General features: G+C 39.9%; 1 protein-coding gene across 1 annotated transcript in view; it reads right to left on the minus strand.

Annotated features, from left to right (window-relative positions):
- Positions 1-300: 300 nt before the first annotated feature.
- LanA (laminin subunit alpha) overlaps positions 301-26,579 on the minus strand; it is a 51,387-nt gene continuing 25,108 nt past the window's right edge. The window contains exons 3-15 of the mRNA XM_067756955.1: positions 21,335-21,959; positions 21,060-21,269; positions 20,721-20,993; positions 20,513-20,650; positions 18,052-18,324; positions 17,132-17,984; positions 16,792-17,058; positions 14,364-14,754; positions 14,020-14,303; positions 9,434-9,659; positions 3,761-9,357; positions 2,227-2,444; positions 301-2,164 (exon numbers count right to left, since the gene is read on the minus strand). Coding sequence (XP_067613056.1) covers positions 684-2,164; positions 2,227-2,444; positions 3,761-9,357; positions 9,434-9,659; positions 14,020-14,303; positions 14,364-14,754; positions 16,792-17,058; positions 17,132-17,984; positions 18,052-18,324; positions 20,513-20,650; positions 20,721-20,993; positions 21,060-21,269; positions 21,335-21,959 — 10,836 coding nt within the window. The 3' untranslated portion in view covers positions 301-683. The remainder of the gene's footprint in view (positions 2,165-2,226; positions 2,445-3,760; positions 9,358-9,433; positions 9,660-14,019; positions 14,304-14,363; positions 14,755-16,791; positions 17,059-17,131; positions 17,985-18,051; positions 18,325-20,512; positions 20,651-20,720; positions 20,994-21,059; positions 21,270-21,334; positions 21,960-26,579) is intronic.

The raw sequence follows: 26,579 nt of genomic DNA on the forward strand, positions 1-26,579 counted from the left end.
ATTGGGTCTGCGATTGCTATTATTGGTTAGAGTGGTTGCGAAAGAGACTCCGATGCCGCTACAGTAATTACTGAGTAGCCAATTAAACCCGGCGATTTCATCGAAGGTGTCGCTGCAATTTACTGTGATCTTTCAGTTAAAAATAGAGATTTATGATTATTTAATAAATCTACACAGCAGTCGCGCGAGCACAAAAAAGATCTGATCACATCTTTAAAGCTCACACAAACCTTTGGAGAGCGTTTCCGTCGTTTTTTGCCCTAACAAAGCATTGTGAAAGAAAACGTACATGGCTTATGGCATTCAAAAACTTTATTGAAAAATTAATATCGGATTTTACATTGATATTTTAAAGATATTTACTCGTAAATGAAATTAAATAAAAATACAAGATTACATATCAAGCTTTTGAAAATACCCGTTGACCTCAAAAGCCCGAAGTTGCTAGACAAAAATATTAAAAAGGTAAAATAATAAAAAAAAATAGAAAAAACTATAAAAAATCGGAAAGCATAATCGTTATAGTCAAGAGAGAGTTATTGTGCTGTTACAGCAGTGAGGAGTATTCTCATTTCCATCAGCGCAATTTGAAGTATGGAAGGACCCCGCGCCGGAAATATTTCTCAGCAACGTAGCAACATTCAGTCGTCAACATTTTTGGTTTGTTAAATTTATTTGATCCATCAATTTAATGGACAAGCACCCTGCCAAATATCGCCATGAATCATTTTCGGTGTAATGCGTACATTCTTCTTATTCACTTGCACATTACGCATGCAACCCTTGAATGTTTTCCTAGTCTTCAACCCAGGTGCTTTATTGAAAGCTTGATGGCCACCCAGGAACAGTGGACGATTGGTTTTTGTTAATGTTGACCCATCTGTACCAACGCCTGGATGAGTGCTTATATAATCTACTGATATTGTGATAACGAATTTCGATTTTACTGCCTGCACATTACGCCACTTGCCGTCACAGTAACTGCCATTATCAGCTAGTGTATAGTTGGTAGTGATGATGTTGCGAGAATCAGATTTCACCGTAAATACCAAACTATTATCAACTAATTCCAAAATCATATAAGAGTTCTTGCCATGCACCGAGAACAGCAAGCCGTCTGGTTCGCGTGGACGGAAATCGAAATTGATATTGAAATCAGTGCCAACAGTGAAGCGATCGAAGAGCTTCACAAAACCAGAGGGTTTGCTAAAGAATACACCCTGCTCGACTTCGCTGGAGCATGGTACCGTGTGATAGGCTTCTGGTTCTTTCTTCAATGGCACATCGTTAAGCAATAACTCTTTGATGCAACCATTGTAGAATGGATGCTCTTCGGCATTGTATTTAATATTTTGATAGACTTCTTCCTCCCACAATTTGGGTACACCACCCACAAATAGAGTCATATTGCGTACATTAAACTCATCATTATCATCTACATCCTCATTCGCCAAACCTTGTTCCAATTCGTCGATGTATAAGCTGACGACATGATGTTTACGTATTACTCTAGCAGTATGCCATTCTCCACCCTCCACCTCTGCTCTACTAGATATGCTAAACTCTTCAAGTCCTATTCTCGCTTTGTGATGCAATTTACCATCCATCATATAGATTGCAATAAAATCTGATTGTTGTTTGATGCCTGCATAGAATATCAAACCAACTGGCTCTTTGGGATCGAATTTAATGCTTATATCGTATTGTTTACGCAATTTTGTTGGTGGTGGTATCTCGAGACGTTGCTCGCGCATCGCATAGAAACGATAACCCGCTTCATCGGCATCAACATCAAAGTTAGGATTTGTAGGCAATTTGCAGCGTGGATCTTCTGGTTCATTTTGTGGAAGTGTTGGTTTCACAGTACCAGCTATTGGTGCAAGTGGTGGCAGCGGTTTTGGTTGTAACTCTTCATCTTCATCTTCCTCTTGACCATGTTGGGTTTCCACCGCCTTCGGACTTTGTGTGGGTGGCGCTTTTGTTGTCGTGGTTGTCGTTGTGGTGCCTCTTGTTGTCGCCACAAAAGCTGGTCGCGATGTTGTTGTTGTGACGAATGGCGCTAACGGTGGTTGACGCTGTTCAAAGTTGCCTGGATAACCAGGTTCAGGTAAAAGTTCATTAGCGCCATCGGGGAAGTATAATGGTACAGCAGCAACGTCATAAGCTGCAAGAAGTAAAGAAATGTTAATACCAAATTAGAAATGTCACGCAAAGTTTGTACTCTACCTAAGATATCAGTTGGACAATTGTTGATATTGCCATTTCGCTTCTCAACGCTGTCGGCAAAGTTGACGATCTCACCATTGATTGTCACATCGCTGATGCAGCCCACAAAGTATGCCAAGGTAGGTAGCGCATTTTGTACTGGTATGTAGTGGTTTGGCAAGCCGCCAAAGAATATATCGCCAGTGTAAATAAACAGTTGTCGAGGTGCATAAGGTAGTCTGAAATTTAGGAAGTGATATAATATACTTCTGGTTAATTTGCTTTCGCACCAGTTAATTAAATTAATTTAACTAATTGAATGTCAATTTCAAATTTAAGTTCAAATTCAAACTCACATTCAAATGGAAATTAGAATTTAAAATGAATTTGAATTTGAAATTGAAACTAAAATTGCAATCGATTGAAACTGAATTGGAAAGTGAAATCAAAATTTAAAATGAATTTAAAGACAATTAAATAGAAATTGAAGCTAAAATTGATATTGAAGTTGAAATTGAATTTGAGAATGATATAAAAATTGGAATTGAATTTTCAATTGAAATTGAGTTGGAAAATTACACTAAAATTGAGTTTGAATTAAAATTGGAATATAATTTGAAACTAAAATAAAGTTGAAATTCAAATTTCAATGTCAATTAAAACTGAAATTGAAGTTAAATTTGAAATTGATATTGAATTTAAATATGAATTTGAAATTGATGAAGAAAAATTGGAAAACGAAAGCAGAAATAATTTTGAATAACGAAACCGAAATGCCTTTAAAGAACGAACTCAAAATCGAAATGACTTTAAAGAAAAAAACCCAATTCGAAACTTAAATACTTTCCAAAGACGACACGGCGAGAAGTGTGAAGAACGAAATCGAAACTGAAACCTTTTGAAAAATCGAAACAGAAAGAAAACCATTTTAATTTTGAAGAAAGAAATGAACACCAGAACTAACACGAAATCGAAATAGAAACAGAAATTGTCTGAGACTGGTTAATTTACTTAAAATTCGCTTCTTTTTTTTTTTTTTTGCTAAGCCATCAATGATTAAAGTTTGCCTCTGAACAGGTCCCCCGACTTTTCTTTTTACGATAATGTGAATCTGTTTCTTTAAGCATGACGTCACATTACCAAATTTAATAAAAAAAAACACAAGATTTTGCACTTAGTTCGCTCAGTCAATACCATTGATTGGTTTCCTACCTCTCTCTCTCTTTCTATCTCTCTGTACCGATGTGGTAATTGACTTGAAGCTCAAATACCTATTTGATAAAGGGACTTGGCTACGCGAATCACATATTTCCTTCACTAGTATGTAGTAAGGAAAACCTTGACCATGATCGGCTAAAGTTAAAAGAGATCTTATACAAGGCTTGCTACACGTTTTCATTTGTAGGTAATTTTGCCTAACAGGTCCCAAGCACAGCGTACAATACGAGAACGCGTTTTGAATGTAAGTCGCTTCGTACGTAAGACCTACCTTACTACGTTTATATTCTAAGCGCCTTAATCACTTAAATACTAAGGACCTTCCACCCTCACTCACCTTTTGTTCTCACTATCATCGATTGTAAGACTTAGCTGTGTAAAATCATGCTGCACCGTTACCACATGCTCTTCACCATCATTTAATTTCTTCATATCCGACACGACTTCTTTGCCCATGCTACGCAATATCAAGTAACCATCATTCAAGGTCAAACTAATATACGAACTTTGATCATATTCAGTAGCATAGAAGAGTACGCCATCAGCTTGACGTGTCTTAAACTTCAAATTCACATTCAGTTGATTATCAGATGTAATATTATCCTTGCGTAAGTATCCAAATTCATTTGGTGGATAAGCCAACACAGTTGAGAACTTCTTCGGGCAACCAGGTTTAACGCCATGTGCATGCAAATTATTACCCAAATCGACTTTGGTGCCCGATATTGACACTTCATCAATGCAACCATCGAAATTGTGCTCCGTAACTGCCGAATGATTACGTTTACCAGGGAAACCACCAAAGAATATACGTTTCGGCATAGGCATGAATTCGCTAGCATCTGCGGGTGCTTCCTCTTGTGAGATCAGAACATCATCTACTTTCAATTGACCACGTCTACCATCACGTTCAGCTACAACACGATGCCATTTGTCATCGTTATAACGATCTTCGCTGCCTGCCGAGACCATATGCTCGCCCAATTTATAACGGAAATATACGCCACCATTAATGAGTTCGACCGACATGAAATGATCATTACGTCCATAATAGAACATTAAGCCATCTTTGGAATCTTTCGCTGCTTTGAAACTAAATTGTATGCTTGACCGTGCTTTCAGATTGTATGGCGCTGCTTTGAGTTGCACATAACCGTTACCATTGAAACGATAGCCGGTGGGTGGTATCTCTTCGGTTAGCAATTTATCGCGTGGTTGTGCGCCTTGATTATTCTCCAAACCGAACACAAAGTTCCACAGTCCAGCATGTTCATCGCCTATATGCAAATCTTCGATTTCACCTTCAAAAGCGTTACTTTGTATGTCGTGTGGAGGCGTGAAGTCAGCAGGTGACGGTAGTCCGCCCACAAATAGACGACTATTACGATCAACATTGAAGACATTGTTAGCGCCTAGCAGCGGTTGCTCATTCACATGCTCTAATATAGTGCCATTATCGAGTTCTTCGCGTATTATGAGCTTAGCATTGGAACCAGTGCGATCGACCACAGCTTGATACCAATTACCATCGGCGACATATTTTTCATTTGTAATGCGTTCGGGTCCGTTGCCGACATCGATGGTCAAAATTGGATAGCCATTCACAATCTCGAGCGCCATAAAATCTTCGTTATCTTTATTGGCCGGTGTCGTGCCTGCGATGGCCGTACGATTATGATTACCTAAATACATAAGGAAACCATTTGGTTTCTCAGTTTTAAAGTAAGCGGATGCTTTTGTCTTAGTAGCCAACAAAGGTGTGGTTTCAGGAGTCTTCAGCTCCAGCACAGTGCCCGGCGAGAAGCGCACACCTACTTTAATATCATTCGCTATTTGACGTGCAGTCTCGATTTGACGTCTCAAATTCTCAATATCCTCACCCAGCAATTGTCCAATCTCTTCGACACTCGCTTGCTGTTCCTCAATCGTTTGCGCCAGTTGTTGCAATTGCGGTAACGCATCCTCTACGGTATCTAGTTGCGAACGTGCTTGTGATATATCTTTTGTTGTGACATCAATATCTTTTGAAATATTACGCGCCTTATTTAGCTCCTTTGCAGTTTGTGCGCCTACTGGTCGCAGCACATCCAGCACATCATCAATAATTGTCAATGCATCGGTAGCGTTCTGATTGGCATTATTCCATAAATCGCTTTCTATATCAGCTGGCAGTTGTTGTAATGCAATATTTAAGTCTCCCAAGCGCTTTTCAGTTTGCTTATTCAAATTCGAGATTACATCCACTTTGGCAGCGGAAATATTCAGACGTGTTTCTAGTTCACTTTGTACTTTGTTGAGTGAACCACGCGCTTTCTGTAACAACTCACCCGAGTCATTGTCTGCGCGTCCAGCGCGATCTTCAATACCGTCAGTGATTTCGGTAGCATTACTGGCGGCAAATTTGGCTTCCTTCGTGAGTTGATGTGCCGAGGAGACGGCATCTATAATACCACTATACGCAGTAGCCGCTTTTATAGCCGGTTCGGCATTTGCAGTCATATCGGCATATTGTTCGGTAAGATCGCGCGCGCGTGCACTAAGTTCATCAGCACGGCGTATAGCTTGTACGGCGAGCTCAGTTGCTTCACTATTCTTCTTCTCCATTTCCGGTAAATCATCGTCCACTTGCTTGTTAATATCACGCAGATCGGTGACAACGCTTGACAGTTGATCGATTCTTTTATCGATATCGATAAGTGTTAAATCACCATTAATGAGGTATGTGCCCGCTTCTACAATATTCTTATCAGCTTCTTTTTGCTGATCGGATACAGTATCGAATTTCGAATGTTCGAAAGCAGCCTTATTCAAATTATTCAATCGCTCTACTTCAACCGCATTATCTGTCGCATTACCACTCCAATAGTGCAGATCTTCAAGTTTATCACTCAATTCGCCAATGTCATTTTTGAGCAAAGTTACGGTATCGTTTTGAAGCATGATTGGAGTAACAATAATATCCACTTCGCTTAAGAGATCACGTGATCTATTCAGCACTTTCTGATTGGGGGCGAAATCGACCTTCGCGTTACTCAGATCATCGAGTATACGTTGCGCTTCCTCAAGCGCCGCTTCAACTTTCGTTCTTGCTGCCATTTCGAGATTCTTGGAGAGCGATACAACTGAGTGTATAGCATCATGTGCTTCCATTGCGCTCAATTTCGCACGCTCACGCAAATCGGTTGCATTAAAAATCAACTCACTTGCCGTCTGACGACCATCCAGCGCATTACTCATGCTAAAATTAACTTGCTTGCCATACATTTTAGCTTCCGACTCGAGCTCGGCTACCAGTGAGCGCGCAGGATCTAAATTAATACGTTTAGGATCTAAATTTTGTACGTCAGGCGCTATTTTATCGGTCAATTCATCGTAGTAAATCAACTTTTGACTTGTAAAGAAAGCCAATGCAACAGATTGGAACTCATTCACCACCGGATCAATTTGGTAACGCAAACGATCGGTAACATCTAACAAAGCATGGTGACATGAATCACATTCGAAGCAACCCTGATCTTTGACTAGCACCCAACGGTGTGGACAAGCATCGCAGCGATCACCAATTACTCCAGGCAAACATTCACATTGTCCAGTAAATGGATTACAACCAAAACCGCGCGAGTAACCCTGATTGCAGCGGCAGGGCTGACAGCCTTCCTCCGTATAATTCCAATGATCTACCGCACAGCGTTCACATTGCCGTCCAGTCACACCAGGTTTGCAGGCACATTTGCCTGTATGACCATCGCACTGCGTCGAGTTCGAGGCGATGCCACAATCGCATGCACGGCAACCCACACCCGAATCGAACCCATAATGATCGGCTTTACAATGATCACAGCGGTCGCCTATTACATTTTCATGGCAATGGCATTTGCCTTCATAGGGATCGCACTCCAACGTGCCCAACTCCTCGCAATCACAGCTCTGACAATTCTTCAAATTCACCGCATCACCGTAGAAGCCTGGCTTGCAGAGGTTACAAGCCGCACCAAAAGTGTTATTCAGACAAAGCAAGCACTCGCCTGTGATTGTGTCACATGAACCTGGTTCGACGGGATTGATATTTCCAGAACACTCGCAAAGTTTGCAATAATCGCCTGCCTTTTCCGGCTGTCCATAGAAACCATTAGCGCACGCCTCACAACGTGGACCCGTATAACCATGCTTACACTCGCAATGTATCTCATCGCCCGACTCGGAAATCTCACAACTTGTTGCAAAATTATTACTCTCGTATGGCAGCGGACATGCGCATATCATGCAGTCATGTGGTGAGCCATAAGTGGCGTTGCCATAGTAACCCTCTTGACATAGCTCGCAGTGTTCGCCTGTAGTCGCATGTTGACAATCATTGCAAACGCCTGTTGCGCAATCACAAGTTTGTGCATGACCATTACACTCGCAGGGAATGCAATAACCCCCGTATGGGCCATTCGTGTCACGATAATAACCTGGCGCGCAATCCTCGCATGATAAACCTGTATAACCGGGCGGGCAGTGACAACGCTCGACTGCCAAGAATTGATAGTCGCCAAAGTTTTCCTCATCCTCATCGGCGAGCGTTAAGTAGGCGTCTGACAAATACGAAATAAATGTTTGCTCCCAATAATTAGCGCGTATAAAAATCATTTTCAAATCACGCAATGTCATCATAAATTCAGCGCGTGACACGGGTTTGCCATCTAGAGTTTGGAAATTCGACTCAACCATTTGTACACGATTTCTGAAAGCTTGATTACTTGAGGGCTGCTCATAACTCTGATGCACGAGCAGATGCTCCTTGCCCAACAATATAACATCGGGCGCTAGAATTGGCTTGCCCGATAGACCAGTTGTATAGTAGAGCGAATAAGCAAGCTCGCCACCATATGCTGATATATGACTATTTTGATTCATTAAATAATCGAGCACGCCAAAATATACCACATCCTCCGGCTCTACGTCGTTCACTTCGTGAAATGAAAAGTCCGCTTTTAAAGCAGTCTCGTTCACTAACAGCTCGTCTTGAGGTATATCCCATATTTGGAAATCAATTGTTTTATCATTAAATTGCGCCGAGTTTAATGTGACCTTCTTTAACAAACTCACATTATAGACACGCAAGTAAGCGCTCTCACAACGTGATGTGCGTCCAAAACAGAAGCAAGAGGTACAACCGTCTGGGTTACTCTCTTGCAAATTGTAAGTGCCTTCGTGACATTGATCACAATCGCGTCCAACCACATTTGTCTTGCAGAAACAACTGCCATCCACCTTATCGCATATTTCTACCAAAGTACCGGCTACATTGCAGCTACAACGATCGCAACGTGGGAAATCAAAGTAGCCATTCGTGCATACATCACAAGCGCGTCCCTCGATATTTTGTCTACACTCACACGAACCATTAAACATATCACATTGACGATTGCCATTTGCAATACCCAAATAGTTGCAATTACAATCTTCACAACCAATTATCTGATGGAAACCATAAGTGTTTGGCATACATTTTTCACACATATCACCCATAACATTTGGTGGGCAAACGCATTCGCCCGTATTTGGTTCGCACATCGCAGTGCTTGGACATTCACAAGGTTTACATTCGGGAAAACCATAGAAACCAGTACGACATGCATTACACTGACGGCCGATCACATTTGGTCTACATTGACATTGACCACCGAAGGGATGGCATTCAAAGCTAATGGAACCTTCATAATCGCAATTACAAGGCAATGCACCTATATTATGCTCAGATGTTAGAGAAAATACAGCCCTTTTGCAAAATTCTGTAGCATTATGTGTGATATGGAAGTGATCTTGCCCGCATTCTTTGATAAATTCTTTTGTTTGATCAAATAATTCTTCTACTAGTAAATCGTCATTGTATTGGTTTATTGGTACAAGCACTAAGTAGTCCAGCCAGACACCTTGTGGGCGCGTATTCTAAATTAGAATAAATAAAAAATTTAATTAATCCGCATAAATTAAAATTTCTGTGCAATGAAATATATTTACTTACCGTTAAGGTAAATTTAAAATCATCCTCAATATCGAACCACCAATCTTCGCCAGTCGGGCGTATAACACCACGACAGCCAGAGCTGGAGGGACAATGGCTGATGTCGAATTTACCACTGTACTGATTTTTAGCGGTAGTAAGCGTGTAGAGTACGTTGTATTTTGGATGATGCGGTTGATAATATTTGACCAATATGACATAACGTCCGGGTTCACCGACTTGTGATCTGTGTAACGTAGGTAAAACAAAAATTTGTTAGAGCATGTCTGTGAAAATAAGCTGAATTTTAAAATGACAAAACTTTGTCTGATATTATTTTAAGTCACATGATTATGTGATATGACTACCCCAGCGTGTTACGGGGTCAGAATATATCCGCGGTAGGTATGCCTGTCATAAGAGGCGACTAAAATACCTGATTCAAGGTGTTGTGTAGCGCACCCCGTGGCGAATCCTGTTTCATTAACAGCCGAGGCTTTGGCAACCCCGAACTCCTTATGGATCTAGGGAGTAGGAGGGCGGTATGGCCAAGAAGGTGGTTGTTGTTGTTGTTGTATCAGTACTTCGCCCCATCCAGTAGGTGCGACCGATCACTAATTGTCATCAATATCCTCTAATGGGGGTCCAAGGAAACTTGCTGTTTCAACAGGGATGGACCATAATGAAAGGGGTGTTAGAGGCGTTGTTTCCACATTACAATTAAAAAGATGGTTGGTGTCATGTGGGGACACATTGCATACATGCATTGGGATACATTTGGTATGTCGGGGTTGATTCTGGATAGGTAAGAGTTTAACCTGTTACAGTATCCAGGACGAAGTTGAGCAAGAGTGACACACGTTTCCCTGGGGGGTACGCGTTCCTCTTCCACAAGTTTTGGGTACTTTTCTTTGAGTACTGGATTCACCGGGCAATTCCTGACGTAAAGGTCCGATGCCTGTTTGTGGAGTTCACCAAGGACCTGCTTGTGTTTTTTTGCTTCATACGGCTGGGTTCTCAGGAGCCGTATTTCCTCAAAATGCTTACGGAGATGACTCCTTAAGCCCCTAGGCGGTGCTGGTCCATCAATCAGATGTTTGTTTGGATGCCCAGGTTTCTGGGTATTCAACAGGAACTGTTTGGTTAGCATCTCATTTCTCTCCCTGATGGGGAGTATTCTCGCCTCATTATGTAGATGGTGTTCTGTAGTATTTTGGCAGGCCTGTAGCTTCTTCCAGTGGGTAATTTTTAGGCTTGGCGATCATATGGGTGACGCGTAGCACGTAAACGGCTGGCCAATTGCTTTGTATGTAGTAATGAGCGTTTCTTTATCTTTTCCCCAGGTACTGCCAGCAAGGGATTTGAGGATTTTATTACGGCTCTGGATTTTCGGAACAATTGCGGCTGCGTGCTCACCAAAATGTAGATCCTGATCAAACGTCACACCCAAGATTTTGGGGTGTAGGACAGTCGGTAGCGTAGTGCCATCGACGCGGATGTTCAAAATGGTCGACATTTGGGACGTCCATGTTGTAAATAAGGTCGCGGAAGATTTAGTCGGTAATAATGCCAGGTTTCGTGAGGCGAAAAAACTGGAGAGATCAGGGAGATAGCCGTTTATTCTGTTGCAGAGCTCATCGATCTGTGGGCCTGGGCCTGTGGCCATTATTGTGCAGTCATCGGCGTATGAAACGATAGTGACTCCTTCTGGTGGTGAAGATAGCTAAGATATGTAGAAATTAAACAAAAGTGGGGATAGGACACCACCCTGTGGCACCCCTTGTTTAATTCTTCTTGGTTTTGATGTTTCGCTTCTAAATTGCACCGATGCCTGCCGACCACCCAGATAATTTGCGGTCCACCTTTTAAGACATGGGGGACGGAGCAGGAGCTGATGCTCAGCATTGCTACCGACTCTACTACGAAGATAGTAGTTATGAGTGGTAGCAGCTGTTTGAGTTGTTGGCGCCGCGGGGCGCGAGCAGCAGCGGGTACTAGTTGTGGCTTGCTGAGCAGCTGGGCTGCTGGAAGGTAGTGCCGACCACCCAGATAATTTGCGGTCCACCTTTTAAGACATGGTGGAAGGGTAGACCCTTCCATTCTTGCAGTAACGTGCCATGGTTGACCGTATCAAAATCTTCTGATAGGTCTAGCGCAACGAGTACTGTTCTATGGTAGGGGTTTTGATTTAAACCGCAATTTATCTGGGTGCCAATGGCATTTAGCGCAGTGGAGGTGCTATGGAGTTTTCTGCAGCCATGCTGATGACAGGCTAGCTGCAAATTTGCTTTTAAGTAGGGGAGCAAAATGGCTTCAAGCGTCTTAGCTACTGGTGATAGGAGAGATATCGGGCGATATGACCCTCCTATGTTAGCTGGTTTCCCAGTAGCGGGATCACCTTGGCCCTTTTCCATTTTTCGGGAATGACAATGGTGGAAAGAGACAGGTTGAAGACATGTGCTAACTTTTTGAAACCCTCTTTCCCTAGACTTTTAAGCATCGGCATGGCTATGCCGTCTGGGCCCACTGCTTTGGATGCTTTAGCATGACTGATGGCGTCCTCAACCTCTTTAGCGGTGATGGTAATTGGAGACGCGCTGAATTTATATTTATGTGCGTGTCTGTTGGCTCTCCGTGTATCTTTTTCGACCGTAGAATGCATTATATATTGTTGGCAGAAAGCACTTTATCGCCAAAGGCGATGGAATTTTCGTCATTGTGCTTAGACGGATAGGGACATCACGGTGGACCGAAGTTTACCTCACCGGCGGAGAGGTTACAACCGCTTAGGTGCTTCTCCCATTTCTCCCACTTGTGTTCATCCACAAGCAATATGATGCGTTGGTTTATATCCCGGGATCGAGCTGTCTTATAAGGTCACGTTCTCTCGCTAAAATTGCGGCCTCCGCCGGAAAGTGAGGCCGAATTTCGGGAATTCTGCCGGCGGGAATGAAGCGAGCCGAGGCGGATTCAATGACCTGGCGGAAAGCACGCTCCCCTTGGCGAGCATTATTCGGGATAGGGAGGGTAGCAAAGCGGTTGTCTGTAAAGGATTTGTATTCGTCCCACTTTCCTTTTTTAAAGTTTATGAAAGTGCGTTTTTCTGTAACGATGAAGTCGGCGGTACGCTCGAACGAAATAAGTATAGGCAGGTGGTCGGATGCCAATGTTACCATGGGCTGCCAGTTGATGCAGTTTACGAGTCCTGCGCTCACGATTGATATATCCGACGAACTGTGACAGCTTCCTACCATACGTGTGGGGGCATCTCCGTTTATTGTGCAGAACGTCGTTTCTTCTATTTGATCTCACCCCTACTGTCCGCCCGCAAGTTCCATTTGATATCAGCTTATAAGAAGTGGTGATGTGTTCGAGTTATATGATATGACTTTTCGCGAGCACCGCACTCTCAAATAAAATTTCGCATTATTTCCAATTTGAGATATTGACATGATATGATTTGATTTTAGACTATGCAATGTGGCATGATATCATTCCAACTGACGCTATTCTGTTTTATTTCATTTTAAGTCACATGATTATATGAATTGACTTAATCCACATAATATATGAAATATTGGGTTCATCAGAGCTTATGTGAAGTGATAATATGATAACTCATATCAGCTTATATGAAGAAGTGATGTGTTTGAGTAATATGATATGACTTTTCGCGAACAACACACTCTGAGAATAAATTTTGTATAATTTTCAATTTGCGATTATTTCATTATGATGATATGACATGATTTGAGACTATGTGATATGATATCATTTCACTTATCACGCATACATCCGTATATAAAACTCGAAATATTGGATTGAAATATTAGAAAATAGAGTCCAAAAGTGCACTGTAATGACATTTTATGTGTTATGACAAGATGTTATGAGGAATGAATTTATTACATATGTTATGACATCATATTTTGATGGATGAAATTATATCATTTGATATGCCACTATGCAGGGTAAGCTTTAATGCTATGGTATATTTACTGCGATGTGATACAATAACATCCTGTTTTGGTAACACACGATAGAGAAGGAATGATACGTCAGCACATATGACATGATCTTTTTCTAGGCGGTGAAATAATGGGAGTTGAATTGATTTTTTTATAATGCGCGTGATGTAACGATATGATATTTTGTAGTGCAAGGTAATATGATATGACAGTATACGACACGTTTAAATTTATATTGTTTTGTTTTTGCAATGCAGTGATTAATTCTGTAATGTAGTTATGATAAGTAGCTTTAAAATGCGTTTTTCTTTAGCCGTGATGTTAAAATAATCATAGTTACCATAACTGTTATACTTATTCAAACCAAATAATATCATATCACATGATACCATGCCATATTATTACTATATCATTCCGTGCCATATCAATACATTATTATTGCGTCATATCATCACTCGATTATATTTTCTGCAATGTTTTGTAATGCTAAGACATCTTCTACTATGTCTTGTATAAAATTATATTAAATGTCAAAGTCTTTAGTGCCATGTTAAGAATTTATGGTTTTATATCACATCACAACTTATAATTTCTATGTTTTATTATTATTTAACACAATTAAAAACCACATTCACTTACTCAATAACAATTGTACTCGTATTTGGCTTATTAGCCAAGTAAACCAAACGAACACGTTCGTCCAACGCAGCATATGGCGGTTTATTTTCAGCAATACGATCTTCATGATCAGTTTCGAATTCGATTTTCTTTGAATCGGGTACCGAACGGAATTTGGGTGATGCACATTGATTATTATGCGTAACACAAACGGGGCTCGGTTCGATGTAGTCAATAGACCACTTTTCGGCTGGTATAGCAGTAACCGAGATGATTGCAACACGACCAAAATCATCATAGTCAGCCTAAAATTAAAAAATAAAAATTAAAAAATGTTCAAGCTTTGTAACTTTTCATGAACTTACACTAACAACCACTGGTTTAAGATCATCCTTGGAGATATAAAATAATTTTTCGCGGCTATTCTCATCAATGATCGGTGTACGACATGCCATTGAATATAAGCAAGGATAGAGTGTAGTAGTGCCAAAATCATCTTCATTATTGCCCAAACGCAGTTTCACGAAATAAGGTTCGGCGAATTCACGCTCACTTACATAATCGATTACGAATATATAACGTCCACTATGTGGCACATCGACAATGTAGTTAAGCTCGCGCTGTGTGTCGCTGATGACTGGTATATCGCCTACATGACCAATAATTGCTAAATGCTCAGGATCGTCGTACACTTCAGTAGGGTTGGTTGGCTTGCCATTTGAGCCGTTGATGAAAGGTGTAGTCGAAGGTTGGAAACTGTAAAGAATGAGCGATTTTTTGTTAGACTTTAGCGTTTTTTATGCATGCTGGTACCAACATATTTTATTTATTCTGAGTTGGAATTATTTAAAACCAATCGTCTTGGTGATGCCAATAATATGCTCGTTTTATATAGAAAAGGTCACGTGTTCTGGATCAAAAGTAAACCTATGACAGGAAAGGGTCTATGAAACGAGCTTATGTTGGATAATCACTTGCGTTGGTACATCGTCAGAAGTCTGAGTTTCACATCAATTGAAAGGGAAATAAAGAGAGGGCAAAGCAGTATGGCTTGAAACTTTTTTGATATAACTGACGTCTTTGACTTATTTGATAAAAATAAATAAAATAAAAACTCTTGGACTATCTCTCTCTCTATACGTATATATATATATATATATGTTAAACTTCTGACCTTTCTCTAGATAGGGCTTTTAAGGGGTTCTTCGCTGATCACAGCAGCAAATTAACCTGTCATTTAAATAAAAACTTCATTCAAGATTTTTGAGGTTCCATTTTCTTAAAATTCGCAAGAAAATACGTATTTATTTATTAGTTTGCCGCCGAACTATAACTCGCCCAAAAAATGTAGCCAAGTAAACTACACTGGAAGTTCCCATTCGCCCAAAACTTACATAAAATTCAACAGATAATTTTAATTCATATTAAAACCTGTCTAAAATTGTCAAACGAAATTCGATTACGACTTCGCATTCAAAATTCAACTAACAACTTGTCTTGTAGTTTGCCCTAAAATTTTTGCAACTTGTTTGCCCTTGAATTCGCCTTCGTCAACAAAATGTCTGCTGGTTTGTTTTGAAATTCCCCGACCTATTTGTCCTTGGATTCGCCTTTGAATTCGCATTATATCCAACAAATCGAATATGTAAAAGTATATTACGAAGAGTGAATTTTCCAGCTTCGAAAGCCCAATCCTCTTCTTACCTTCGTCTCGTTACCTACCTTTCTCTCTTTCAATCCTTAATCCTTTTCCTTTTAAGTACCCTTTCTCCTACTCTTCGTCTTGTTCTCCGTCTTCACCTATTTTCCATTCGATTTCCCATATATTTTTGTTTTCATCTCAAATCTCTTTCTCTCCTGTCCCCTGCTCTTATTATTTCTGTACTTTCCTCTTTCTCTTGCCTTTCTTCGTGCTCTCCGTCCTTCCTTCCCTCTCTCTTCTTCTACTTTCTTACTATCTCATATTTCCCTAGCTGTTTCTGCTTTACTTCCTTTCCCTCTGCATTCTCCTTTCAGTCTGCCCTTTTTCCTTGCCCGTTCCCTCTCTTCTTCTCTCCTCATCGTTATAATCTCCCCATGCCTCACTTTCTTTTTACCCTGGGAGGTACACCGTAGATATTTTCTTTTCACTTCTTGCACCTTCATGGTGTTGTTACCGAAATATCCCGATTCTATATCCGGCGAAGGACCATCAACACCGATAACACTTCTCAAAGGCTTCGGGGGTGTCTTGATGGCCTCAACAACAACAACAACATAATTTGTGCCATGAACTTGTTAGATCTGTTTCTTCTTCCTATTTATACCTTGCTCTTTTCTTTTCATGTTCATTTACTGCCCTGCTCCCCTCTTTTTTTTCTTTAACACAGAAAGTATCCGCTCTTCTTATTCAAATTTGCCTTATGTGCACCCACTGAGTCTTTCTCATTGTATCTTTTTGTGCTCATTTTAACTCAAATATGCCGTCTTATAGTTAACAATTTACTCTCCCAACATGCAAACTATATACTTTTCAGAATCAGTGAGAAAGTCTATTGAGCGATGTTATCTAGTACTCCATTGAGAATAATGCTTTCTTAGTAAGTCTGAGATGGTATTTCATTACTCAGTTATTCAATCATAAGCCCAGATGCGTTTCCAATTTTACAGTAGAAAACTTTTAAAAAGATCTTTGATTTTATGTTTACTACTTTTTTTAACAACTCGATGAACGTGAATTTTTCGGAAGAATTTTTGACCTCGCCCCAAAACTAAAATACGAAACAAACTCCAAAAGTACAATAAGTGACTTACTCATCCACAGAGGCATATTTATAGTGTCGACAAAGCTCCATATTACCCAGCTCACAAGGGTTGGTGATCTTGCGCGTCAAAATTGAGGCTTCATAATAAGCGGCTGGTAGAAGAACGAAATAGTCGAGCATAACATTTTTGCCCGCTTTAGTAGTGAATGTGTAACGATGTCCCGGATCCAGAACAATAGGTGATGGCTTATTACCCTTAACGCCAGAAACAGTGACAAATTGTGGAGATGTTGTAGGGCGGAATAGCACCTTAACACTAATGGCAAAAAAAGAAGAAGAAATTAAGTAATGCAAAATCTTGAGAACAAACACAAATTCCACAAACTTACTTCTGATCTACTTCCAGCGGATTTTCCGACTGAATCAATATGCTTGCGGTAACATTGAACGGATTTTGATTGACATAACGTATAACAATACGATACACTGCCGATTTCTTAACCATAAACTCATTACGCACTTCATTTTGTATATCATTGAAGACGGCATAACCTTTGCTACTAAAATCTGGGAATACATGCTCATCATATTGATAACGTACTTGTGCGCCCGATGGTTGGGCGCCATCCTCATATTCATATTGAAATTGATGCAACGTAGGGAAGTAATGCGTGGTAAGTGGTTGTGTACAAGCCCGTCCCGTTACACGTGGATGACATTTACACTGACCGCTCAACTTATCACATTCGCTATGCTCCGAACCACCAACATCACAACTACAGTCCTTACAACCGAATAACGATGAGCCATCCAAATCGTATGTACCATCTTTACATTCGGAACAAGTACGTCCCTGGGTATGTGGTTTGCATGTACATTGACCCGTTTTGGAGAGGCAAGTGTCCAAAGCAGCAATGGTGCCATCAGTCCAACAATCACAAACTTCACAACCATCTGGATTGCTGATATTCAAATTCCAATAGAGTGGCTTACATTCGTTGCAAATGCGTCCGGTAACGCGTTCTTTACACTTGCACAACTCACCCACTGGCACTGAGCCACAACCAGCAAACTTATCAATAACACCAGCTGGATCACAATTACAATCTTCACAGCTGGGGAAATTATAGAAGCCCTCTTTGCAAGAGTCACACAGTTTGCCAGCAAAATTGGGGAAACAGGAACATTGTCCATCAGCATTACAGGTTACACCTTCGGAACCATGCACGTCGCAATTGCATGCTATTTTAGGAAAGAGTCTTGGATTACACACATTTTTTGTTCAAAGCAATGTCATTTCAATACTTACGCAAGCACTCGGGGTAGCTGTAGTAACCAGCACTGCAAAGCGTACATTGTTTGCCCGCAAAGTTCGGTAAGCAATTGCATCTTCCTGTGTTGTCGCATGTTATAGCTGTACTACCTTGCGAAGAACAATTACAGGGCTTACATGCTGGATAATCGTAGTAACCGGGCAGACACATATCACAACGTGGTCCACCGAAGCCTTCGCGGCAAATACATTGGCCTGATTCCTTGTTACATATCTCCGCTTCCGTTCCTTGTATGTCGCAGTCGCAATCTGTAGATAGAAAATGTGAAAATATGAAGATGTATGAGTGAATTTTACTTCTAAATACACAAACAAAACAACAGATCTAGATTTGTCCTATAGCAGTCCGTGATAAAAACTATCATATCTACAGGGAGCAGAATTGTGACTGAATCCGACTATGACAAAAAATTTAAGTTTCCACGAAAGAATCCAAAATAACTTTGCAGGTCTCCGGACTATTAGAGTATCTTCCAAATGAAGTTATATGCCAAAGATAAAGCAGCTAGGATGTTACAGAACAGTACACGTTTCGATAGCCAGGCTGGCTCATAGGCATAAGAATCCGACTTGATAAAAGTAGATACCGTACGGAGATCTTAAATCTCGCCGGTTTCCGTAGGGCATTTCAATCTTTCCCGTGTCAGTAACAATGAAGGGAATGAATTTGCTGATGAAATGGCCGAATTGAACATATGCGAGGCGGACATCTTCGTTAGACCACAGTCAACCTCCTGAAAACAATTGGGGAACACGCCATTAAGGTGAACAACTTATTGTGGACTAGCCGGAATAAATACGACGCCTCCAGAACCCTATATCCATGTTTGGATAGAAAAGGAAAAAGTCTCTTGCTGAGACTAGGCATATCTGCAGTAAGAATTCTTGAGAATGCCATCACAAGTCAGTGTGCCATTGCAGTTAAGATTCGCCAGTAGCGTATACCAATATACTCCCTCTGCAGAAGAAGAAGTAAGAGGAGTGGATTCCCCACTTTCTCTGCTCATGCCGAGGACTGCAGACAAACGGACTCGGATTTTTGGGAGCACGTTTTTCGACAGTCAGGCCAAGGTAGGGAATGTGGATCGTTTGATCCAATCCAAGTTCCTATGGGAAATCAAGTGGTGGGCTGAAGCCTAATTAGGAAGTTCCTGATGAGAATGAACCCACTAGTTGAAGAGTAGAAATTCTTATACATATCTTCTCCACCTATCCTAAATCTCACGAATATTACTTGTAGATTCATATTAAAGATAATTTTTTGGCCTGGTTAGAGATAACTTCTGTGCCTTTTGGGAATCATTATGATACCATTTTATAGAAGGGAAGTCGTATTTATAATTGGTCCATTATAGGACTGAGTTCATTTTATAATTGTTACTGGGCCATTTCGGGGTAGAGGGACGTATTATACATGATATAAAATTAATGGTTGGCAAGTTCAATATCGGGGTCGGCCAAGAAGTCGTAAGTTCAGCCTAATGAATTGTTTCTGATAGGCCGAAAATATTTTGATATTGAGTTTCAAGTTATATCGAGCCACCCTCAACGGTAGCATTACCGTGACGTTCGGTAATTTCTTAATATTTAAAACTATACCGATGAGTCTTCTTTATCGAGGTGGCCATACCCTGCAAAAATCGCGAGTACTCCATGCATGCATGTATGGAGTACTCGCTATGGTCCAAGCGAGTGCTCCAAAATTAACCACAATTCATACAAAAAATATGGTCCAATTAATATTGCGATGTCCTAGGACTGGACCATATACTCCAGCTCCGCATTACATGAGGTAATCCATGGAGTACCCATAGTCCAATAAACATCGTGTAGTGATTACAATCGTTAAAAACGAGCAATGATCGGCTTACAATATGTTCGTGTAGAAACATGAGTTGGTCCATTGCTGCATTATAGTGGAGTAGAATGGTAAGTACTCCAGTGGACCACATGATCCAACGCTTTTTGCATGGTACTACCAAGATAATAAACCCAAAAACTTTAGGCAATCAGGGGAGAGAGAGAGGGAAAATTCCATCACATGACGGGAGAAAAAAGCGTATAATCCACAGAGCTCACTGACTATACGCTTTCCTCGGGAGCGGTCTGCCAGCCCGAAAAAGAAAAAGGGTGGTGAATATAACGAGAGAGAGGAAAAGAAAGATTTTATACAATACTGAACAGCATTAAAAATGGCCCAACGCTTGAAAGCTAGAGCCGACTCAACTGACTGCGGGAGTGAGCACACGTGAAATAGTGCTTTCTCATAAGATGCAACACGTAACAGTAGTTCTTGACTGTGTGTAATAAATTTTAGATATCCCTACAAGCAGACGTCTAGCTAAAGGTGGAGATATATAGAAAGGTAGCTCTGTAGAAATAGAGCTGGGAGAGGTAATTTGGACATCCGTCCTTTCCAGAATTGTATCATACTTACATTGACACTTTGGATAGTTGTAGTAGCCATCCTTGCAATGTTCGCAACGTTCTCCACCGAAACTGCTGAGACACTTGCACTGACCCGTTATCACATCACAATCATTGCTAATGGAGCCGATCTTGTTACATTGACAAGCTGCAAAACACAAAGAAAAAATTAATTTAAACCTCCAGATTATGTAGCAAAAGATCTTCCAGCGACTCACCTTTACATTCAGGAAAAGCATAGAAACCTTCAGCACATTGTTTGCAGTAATGACCAGCGAAATTAATCTTGCAAGGACACTCGCCATTGACAGCCTCGCAATGATAGCCATCAGTACCGTTCAAGTTGCACTCACACTCACGACAATTGGGATAGCCGTAATAGCCATACGCGCAAGAGTCACAATTTGGCGGTTGGAAAGCCTTACGGCACTCGCAGCGACCCGTTTCCTCCTCACAATGACCGGTAGAGTAGAAGAACTCACAGTTGCAAGCTGTAAATGAATAGTGGAAATAAGTCATATTTGAGTCCCATTTATTAATGTTTAATATTAACTTACGTTGACAGACATCAGTCTCGTTCCAAAATTTTCCAAAAGGTCGATAGTATTTTCCTTTACATTTATTACAGTTGATACCCTCCGTGTTGTGTTGGCAATTCTTACAAACACCGCCACCCTCGTAGCGTCCATGAATATCCAATGACAACCCTTTGCGATCGATTTCCTCATCATAATCGCATTCATTCGAATGACTATGGCAATTGCAAGCTATAGAAATTAGAAGAATAAACTAGTAAATTTACTACACACCAATCTCGATCATTAAAACTCACGTTCACATTCAAATGGTCGCGCATTCGTATTCTGGCTCCACTTCTTTTGCTCGAAGCCCGGGCAACATTCATTACATTGTATACCGCAGGTATGATGCTGGCAGCGACAAGCCAAAATACGCACTGGGCTCTTGGGATCTTTAACATCACAAGTATCTGCATGACCATTGCACATACAGCGACCTCCAATGGAAATATCTTTAATGGAATAGAAGTAACGACGTGTCACAGTAGGATCTTGTCTAGCCACTGACATCAAATGTCCAAGTAAATTTTTCGTTCTCAACAAACGTATGCGCACATTTGTGGCGCGTGTCCATTCTTGCAACACCGTTGAATTGAAATAATTATTGGCCGATGGACGATCATTTAGCAACATCACAGGAATTTCACCATTCTCCAATGGTACGATGCGTGAGAATTCTGTGGAACAAATGACATCATCATCACGTGAGATTGGTTTGTAGGAATCTTTGCCGAAGTATGTGATACAATCGTGTACAGAGTCAGAGAAATGCATCCATGGTGACCAAGTTAAGCCATAATCGGTAGATTTTTCCAGTGTCCATAGTCCGGGACGTGGTGAGTTACCCATACGGATGAAAAGGTATGCGACATGGAATTCCTGTTAATAAGAATTGGAAAAAATAATTACAAATAAATACAAAAACTGTTAATGGCTCAGACTCTAACTGCTTGCACTGAGTCGTTTTTTATTTAGGTGTTTTTATGTGCAAAATATATGTTTAATGATATCCGGTTACGCAAACAAAACTCATTGAAAAATGCTGCATACTTTTGGGCATATATGAATTTCTCAGTTACTTTGAATTTTAATTTGATACGCTATAGTCGGCATAGAGACAATTATTAAAGAGTTTATATCTTCATCACTGGTAATCACTCAACCCCAAAACCTTCATCGTATGCTAGTACCTATTACTACCCTGTTGTGGCATTGCGTCGAAACCGAGGGTGTTGACGCTGGCGCTGATATACTATTTCGTAAGCTATTTGAAGAGACTATGGCGCAATAATGGCAGTATGCCAGTCTGACTCGAGTCATTGCAACACCGCAATTTACAAGCACTTAAACTCAATAACATCGGTTGCGCTAATAACGCTCCTATATATAGACATCAGTTGGCGATGTTTCCACATATCCCCGCCAGAGAATTTTTTATTCTATAATGGTCGCTAGTACAAATATTTTTTAGGATATAGGAAATAAATTTACCAATGGGTAGTAACGTACAACTCGATGGCCGACCAATGCCTTTGACTTCGTAAATTTTGTTCGTTTTGGTCATCTCCTAAGTAGCCCTAAAATTTTGCTTGAACCCGTTACCCGAACGCAATGCGTCTATATTGGTCATGACGCTGGCTTCGTGGCATCAGCTTTAAAAAAAGACCCTAATGCCCAGCCTTAGCAATTATTCCATAAAGTACTGTTCCTGAATATGGGCATCGTCTGGGTAGTGAAGTGCAACTCGATGACCGATATGTGCCTTTGACCTCTAAGTACCCGTGGTGTAGCGGTAGTGTGCTGGCCTAACTAAGATCAGATATCCGGTTCTAGTGACGGGACAACTAACATCAAAAAGCTTTAAATTCACCATCTAGTAGTATTTTCTAGTAGTTCTTTCTTGAACAGTTTCTCAGCAATGATAGCGATCTACTTTAGAGAAAACCGTTCGAAGTCTCCATTTTATATGCAAAGAAAAACAGCACCCCCAAAAATTGGAAGAAAATCAGGTCCTTATATTTCTCCCATTATTTTCATATAATCAAGGAAGTAACCATGTTCAGCTAGAAATTTGGTCTGGCAAAAGTCAACTTAGCGTGAAGGTGTTGATTATATGCTGTTATGTCGGAATTGAAGCTCCTAGCAAACACCACTCTCTGAGCAATTTGACGAGCCTTGATTCTTGTGAAGATGGTTTAATGCAAATCTAAGCCGTATTTTTTAAGAGCAATAATTGCTGGCGTATGATAATAATAGCTAATGTATGCTATCATCCAAGGAAAAATCAGAGAATTTGGCCTTTGCAGCTACGTCCATTGTTGACGAATATAAATTTGAAACGTAGTATATGGGGTAGTCATCATTAATAAAACAATGTCAGCTTGTAAGTTAAACGTAGAATCATTCTCTCCGCGAACATATCACGCTCTGTTATTCCCTCATTCCACCTGTTCTGATGCATGGCTTGCGGTATTGAGAGTAGATGATAAAAGTTCTGGGAAAGATTTATAGGTCTGCAACGGTTAGTAACGACGTAGGCTTAAGGATGAGCTCTGTAAGCTTGCCTAGGCGGTTAGGATTTAATTAATGAACTCATTTTAAGTTAGTTCGTAATTTGGGCTATTTCAGAAAATTGCTAGATATTTGAGCCTAAATTGTAAGCTTATCCTAAGCTTAAGCAATTTCTTAAACTTTTTTTATCTACATTTTAAACCTCTCAATTTACTGTTGTGATTTCAAATTTTATTCGGTTTAATTTAAAATTTCGGTCTATAATTTCCATATTGTTTAAAAAACAACACAAAAAACTTTAAAAAAGAACTCAAATGTTATTGTTGTAGGTCTAAAAATAAAAAATTTTATTCGCGAAAAGGTGTGTAAGTTCAGTTTCCTTTTTATAGGGTTTTGTTACATATATGTTTGTATAATATGTGAACTTCTTTGGTCTAAAATTTAAACTAAGCTCTGGACACCCGTTTTCACGACTGAATCTAAACTTAAGACCAAATTTGGTTTGGTCATAAGGTATTACAAAAAGATTTCAGATTTAGGCTCAAACTTTCAACCGTGAAGTTTTCCCTGGCAATCGAACTCAGGGGACTCAAACTTCTATTCCTAGTAGCCTATGATAAGACTATACTAAATATTTTTATACACTGGCTTCTTTTTATGACTAATGATCTGAAATTGGTTTGACTTTAATATGATGTCGGTGAATATGTTCGAATACATTCTGTAATGAAAATAACAAAAAGCAATGATCAACCAGTCCTTCAAACTTTTCGAACTTTGCACAATAGAAAATGTGAACAAGAAGATATCAGCATCTTTTTATATTCTAAAAGGTTTGTTTGTTTATTCGTTCAATTCACTAAATTAATTTGCAGCGAAGCAAATCAACAGAAATTCGTTAGCTCATATATTTGTGCACATGTATAATAGGGTGGTCCTTATGAATTTAATAACTATTTTTCCCATTTTACGACGGCAATAACTTTTTCAAAAATATTGTGACGAATATTAGTAACACTAAGTGATACTCACACTAAGTGATTATCACTAGTCTGATGCTAAGTAAATGAAGCCACAACAACAATAAAGCAGGTAGTAACTTGTATCTACATAAACGAATCAATCATTATGTCTACACATATGTACGTACACGCAGCGGAGAGTAACGTACAAACACATGCATATATCTGAGATACTCCCAAAAGTATGCAATCATTTGTGCAAGTATCAATCACATATACACGCGCATGGGCTATGAGAGAAGCTATAAAATCTTGCATCTGTAGTTATAGCTGAGAAATTTATAGCTTGTAAACGAGAAGTAAATTCTGGAAATAGAAGCGCCTAGAAATATGTCGGCGAGGAAACAGACAGTATAAAAGCGGCAACAGTTGAGGCACGACAATCAGTTTGATTTAAGCAAGCTATCAGTTGCGAAGTATAAGTGTTATTGTGAAGTACTTTAATAAAGGCAATTTTGCATTATTGAATAGTGGAGTAATTTATTCAACAGTTTAGTGATTCGAACGTTAGTAGAAGGTTGCAAATAAGCGCTATTGCACAATTCGTTTCAATATTATACACAAGTGCAGGTCCCGACGGTTAAGGGGTGTCAAAGCTAAGATTACTCTATATAATACTCATAAATAATGAAATTTAAATTTAAGTTTTTGATTTCCAATACCTAAAATAAAAATACTATATTAAGTATATATCCCGATTATTAGCGGTGTCGCACAGTGGTCAAAATTCAGATTTTAATTTGTTGTGTCTTCAAAATTCCTTACAGCACGCCTTTACCCTTTCCAAACGGGACCATTTATATTAAAAAATAAATAAATGTAAGGCGCGTTAACCTCCGAAGAGATTTTCAATTTCCGTCGTGCTCCTTTTTCCTACAAATTGGCGGGACGGGGCCAACTTTTTTTTATACCGACTCCGAACAGCATCTGCAAGGCAGACGAGTTTTCACTGAGAGCTTTTCATGGCAGAAATACACTCAGCGTGCTTGCCAAACACACGCGAGGGGCGACCTCGCTTAGAAATATTTTCTTCGAATTGAAAAACTTTACTTCTAAAATTTTGATGTTGCTTTGCCCGGGGTGTGAACTCAGGGCATACGGTGTGGTAGGCGGAGCACTCTACCATCACATCACTGTGACCGCCATTATATGTATGTATGACCATTTATGTATATGTATGTATGTAATATCGCCCTATAGGAATTCTTTTTGATCCAATTTATATGTGATATTTTTGTCATTCGTTTTACCATCTGAAGGGGTGAGACTGGAAAATCTATGTTTAAGGATCACCAGGCTTTTTTCACACTGGCTTAGAAATTTGTGGGAAATACTTAAAAAATATTTCTATTTCCGGAATTTCTGGCAAAATTTTTACATTATCAATTAAAACAATTTTCTCGGCAATGCTTTATATGATCATTTTGCGATATTTGCATAAATCGGACAAATGTGAACTCATACAAGTACATATGGTATGCAAATAAGTGCAAAAGTGAGAGTAAAACGTGCAGTAGCTTTTAGAGCTGTGAAGTGAAAAAGCAAATATCGTACAAATGCTACGAAAAATGTTATATGAAAGAACTTTGAAATAAGAAAAAACAAGGTGACGTCTTAAGTAAGATACTCATGTCACGCTGTTGTAACTATCATGCTGAAGCCTTCAGAGGATATGATCTCATAAAATGTAATATGAAAATTAATAAATTAAACCGTGCAAACATGTTTGATGAAACCAAAAAGTTAAATTTAGTTGAAAATGCATTCAAATAATAGAATTAATTTTTCAATATGCTTTAACGTGAGTACCTGTCAATGGAAGACTCAGCCCCAAGGTGTCAAACACTGATCTATTGATCATGCAGATCAATGCCCCATCTATCGGCTCCATGTTGCTAACCTCAACACTTCGTAGCCTTATTATTGGTACCAAATTACTTTGTAATCGGGTGTTTCGATCGCATGG

The sequence above is a fragment of the Eurosta solidaginis genome, chromosome 5, assembly GCF_040869045.1.
Source record: "Eurosta solidaginis isolate ZX-2024a chromosome 5, ASM4086904v1, whole genome shotgun sequence".
NCBI classification, from domain to species: Eukaryota; Metazoa; Arthropoda; class Insecta; order Diptera; family Tephritidae; genus Eurosta; species Eurosta solidaginis.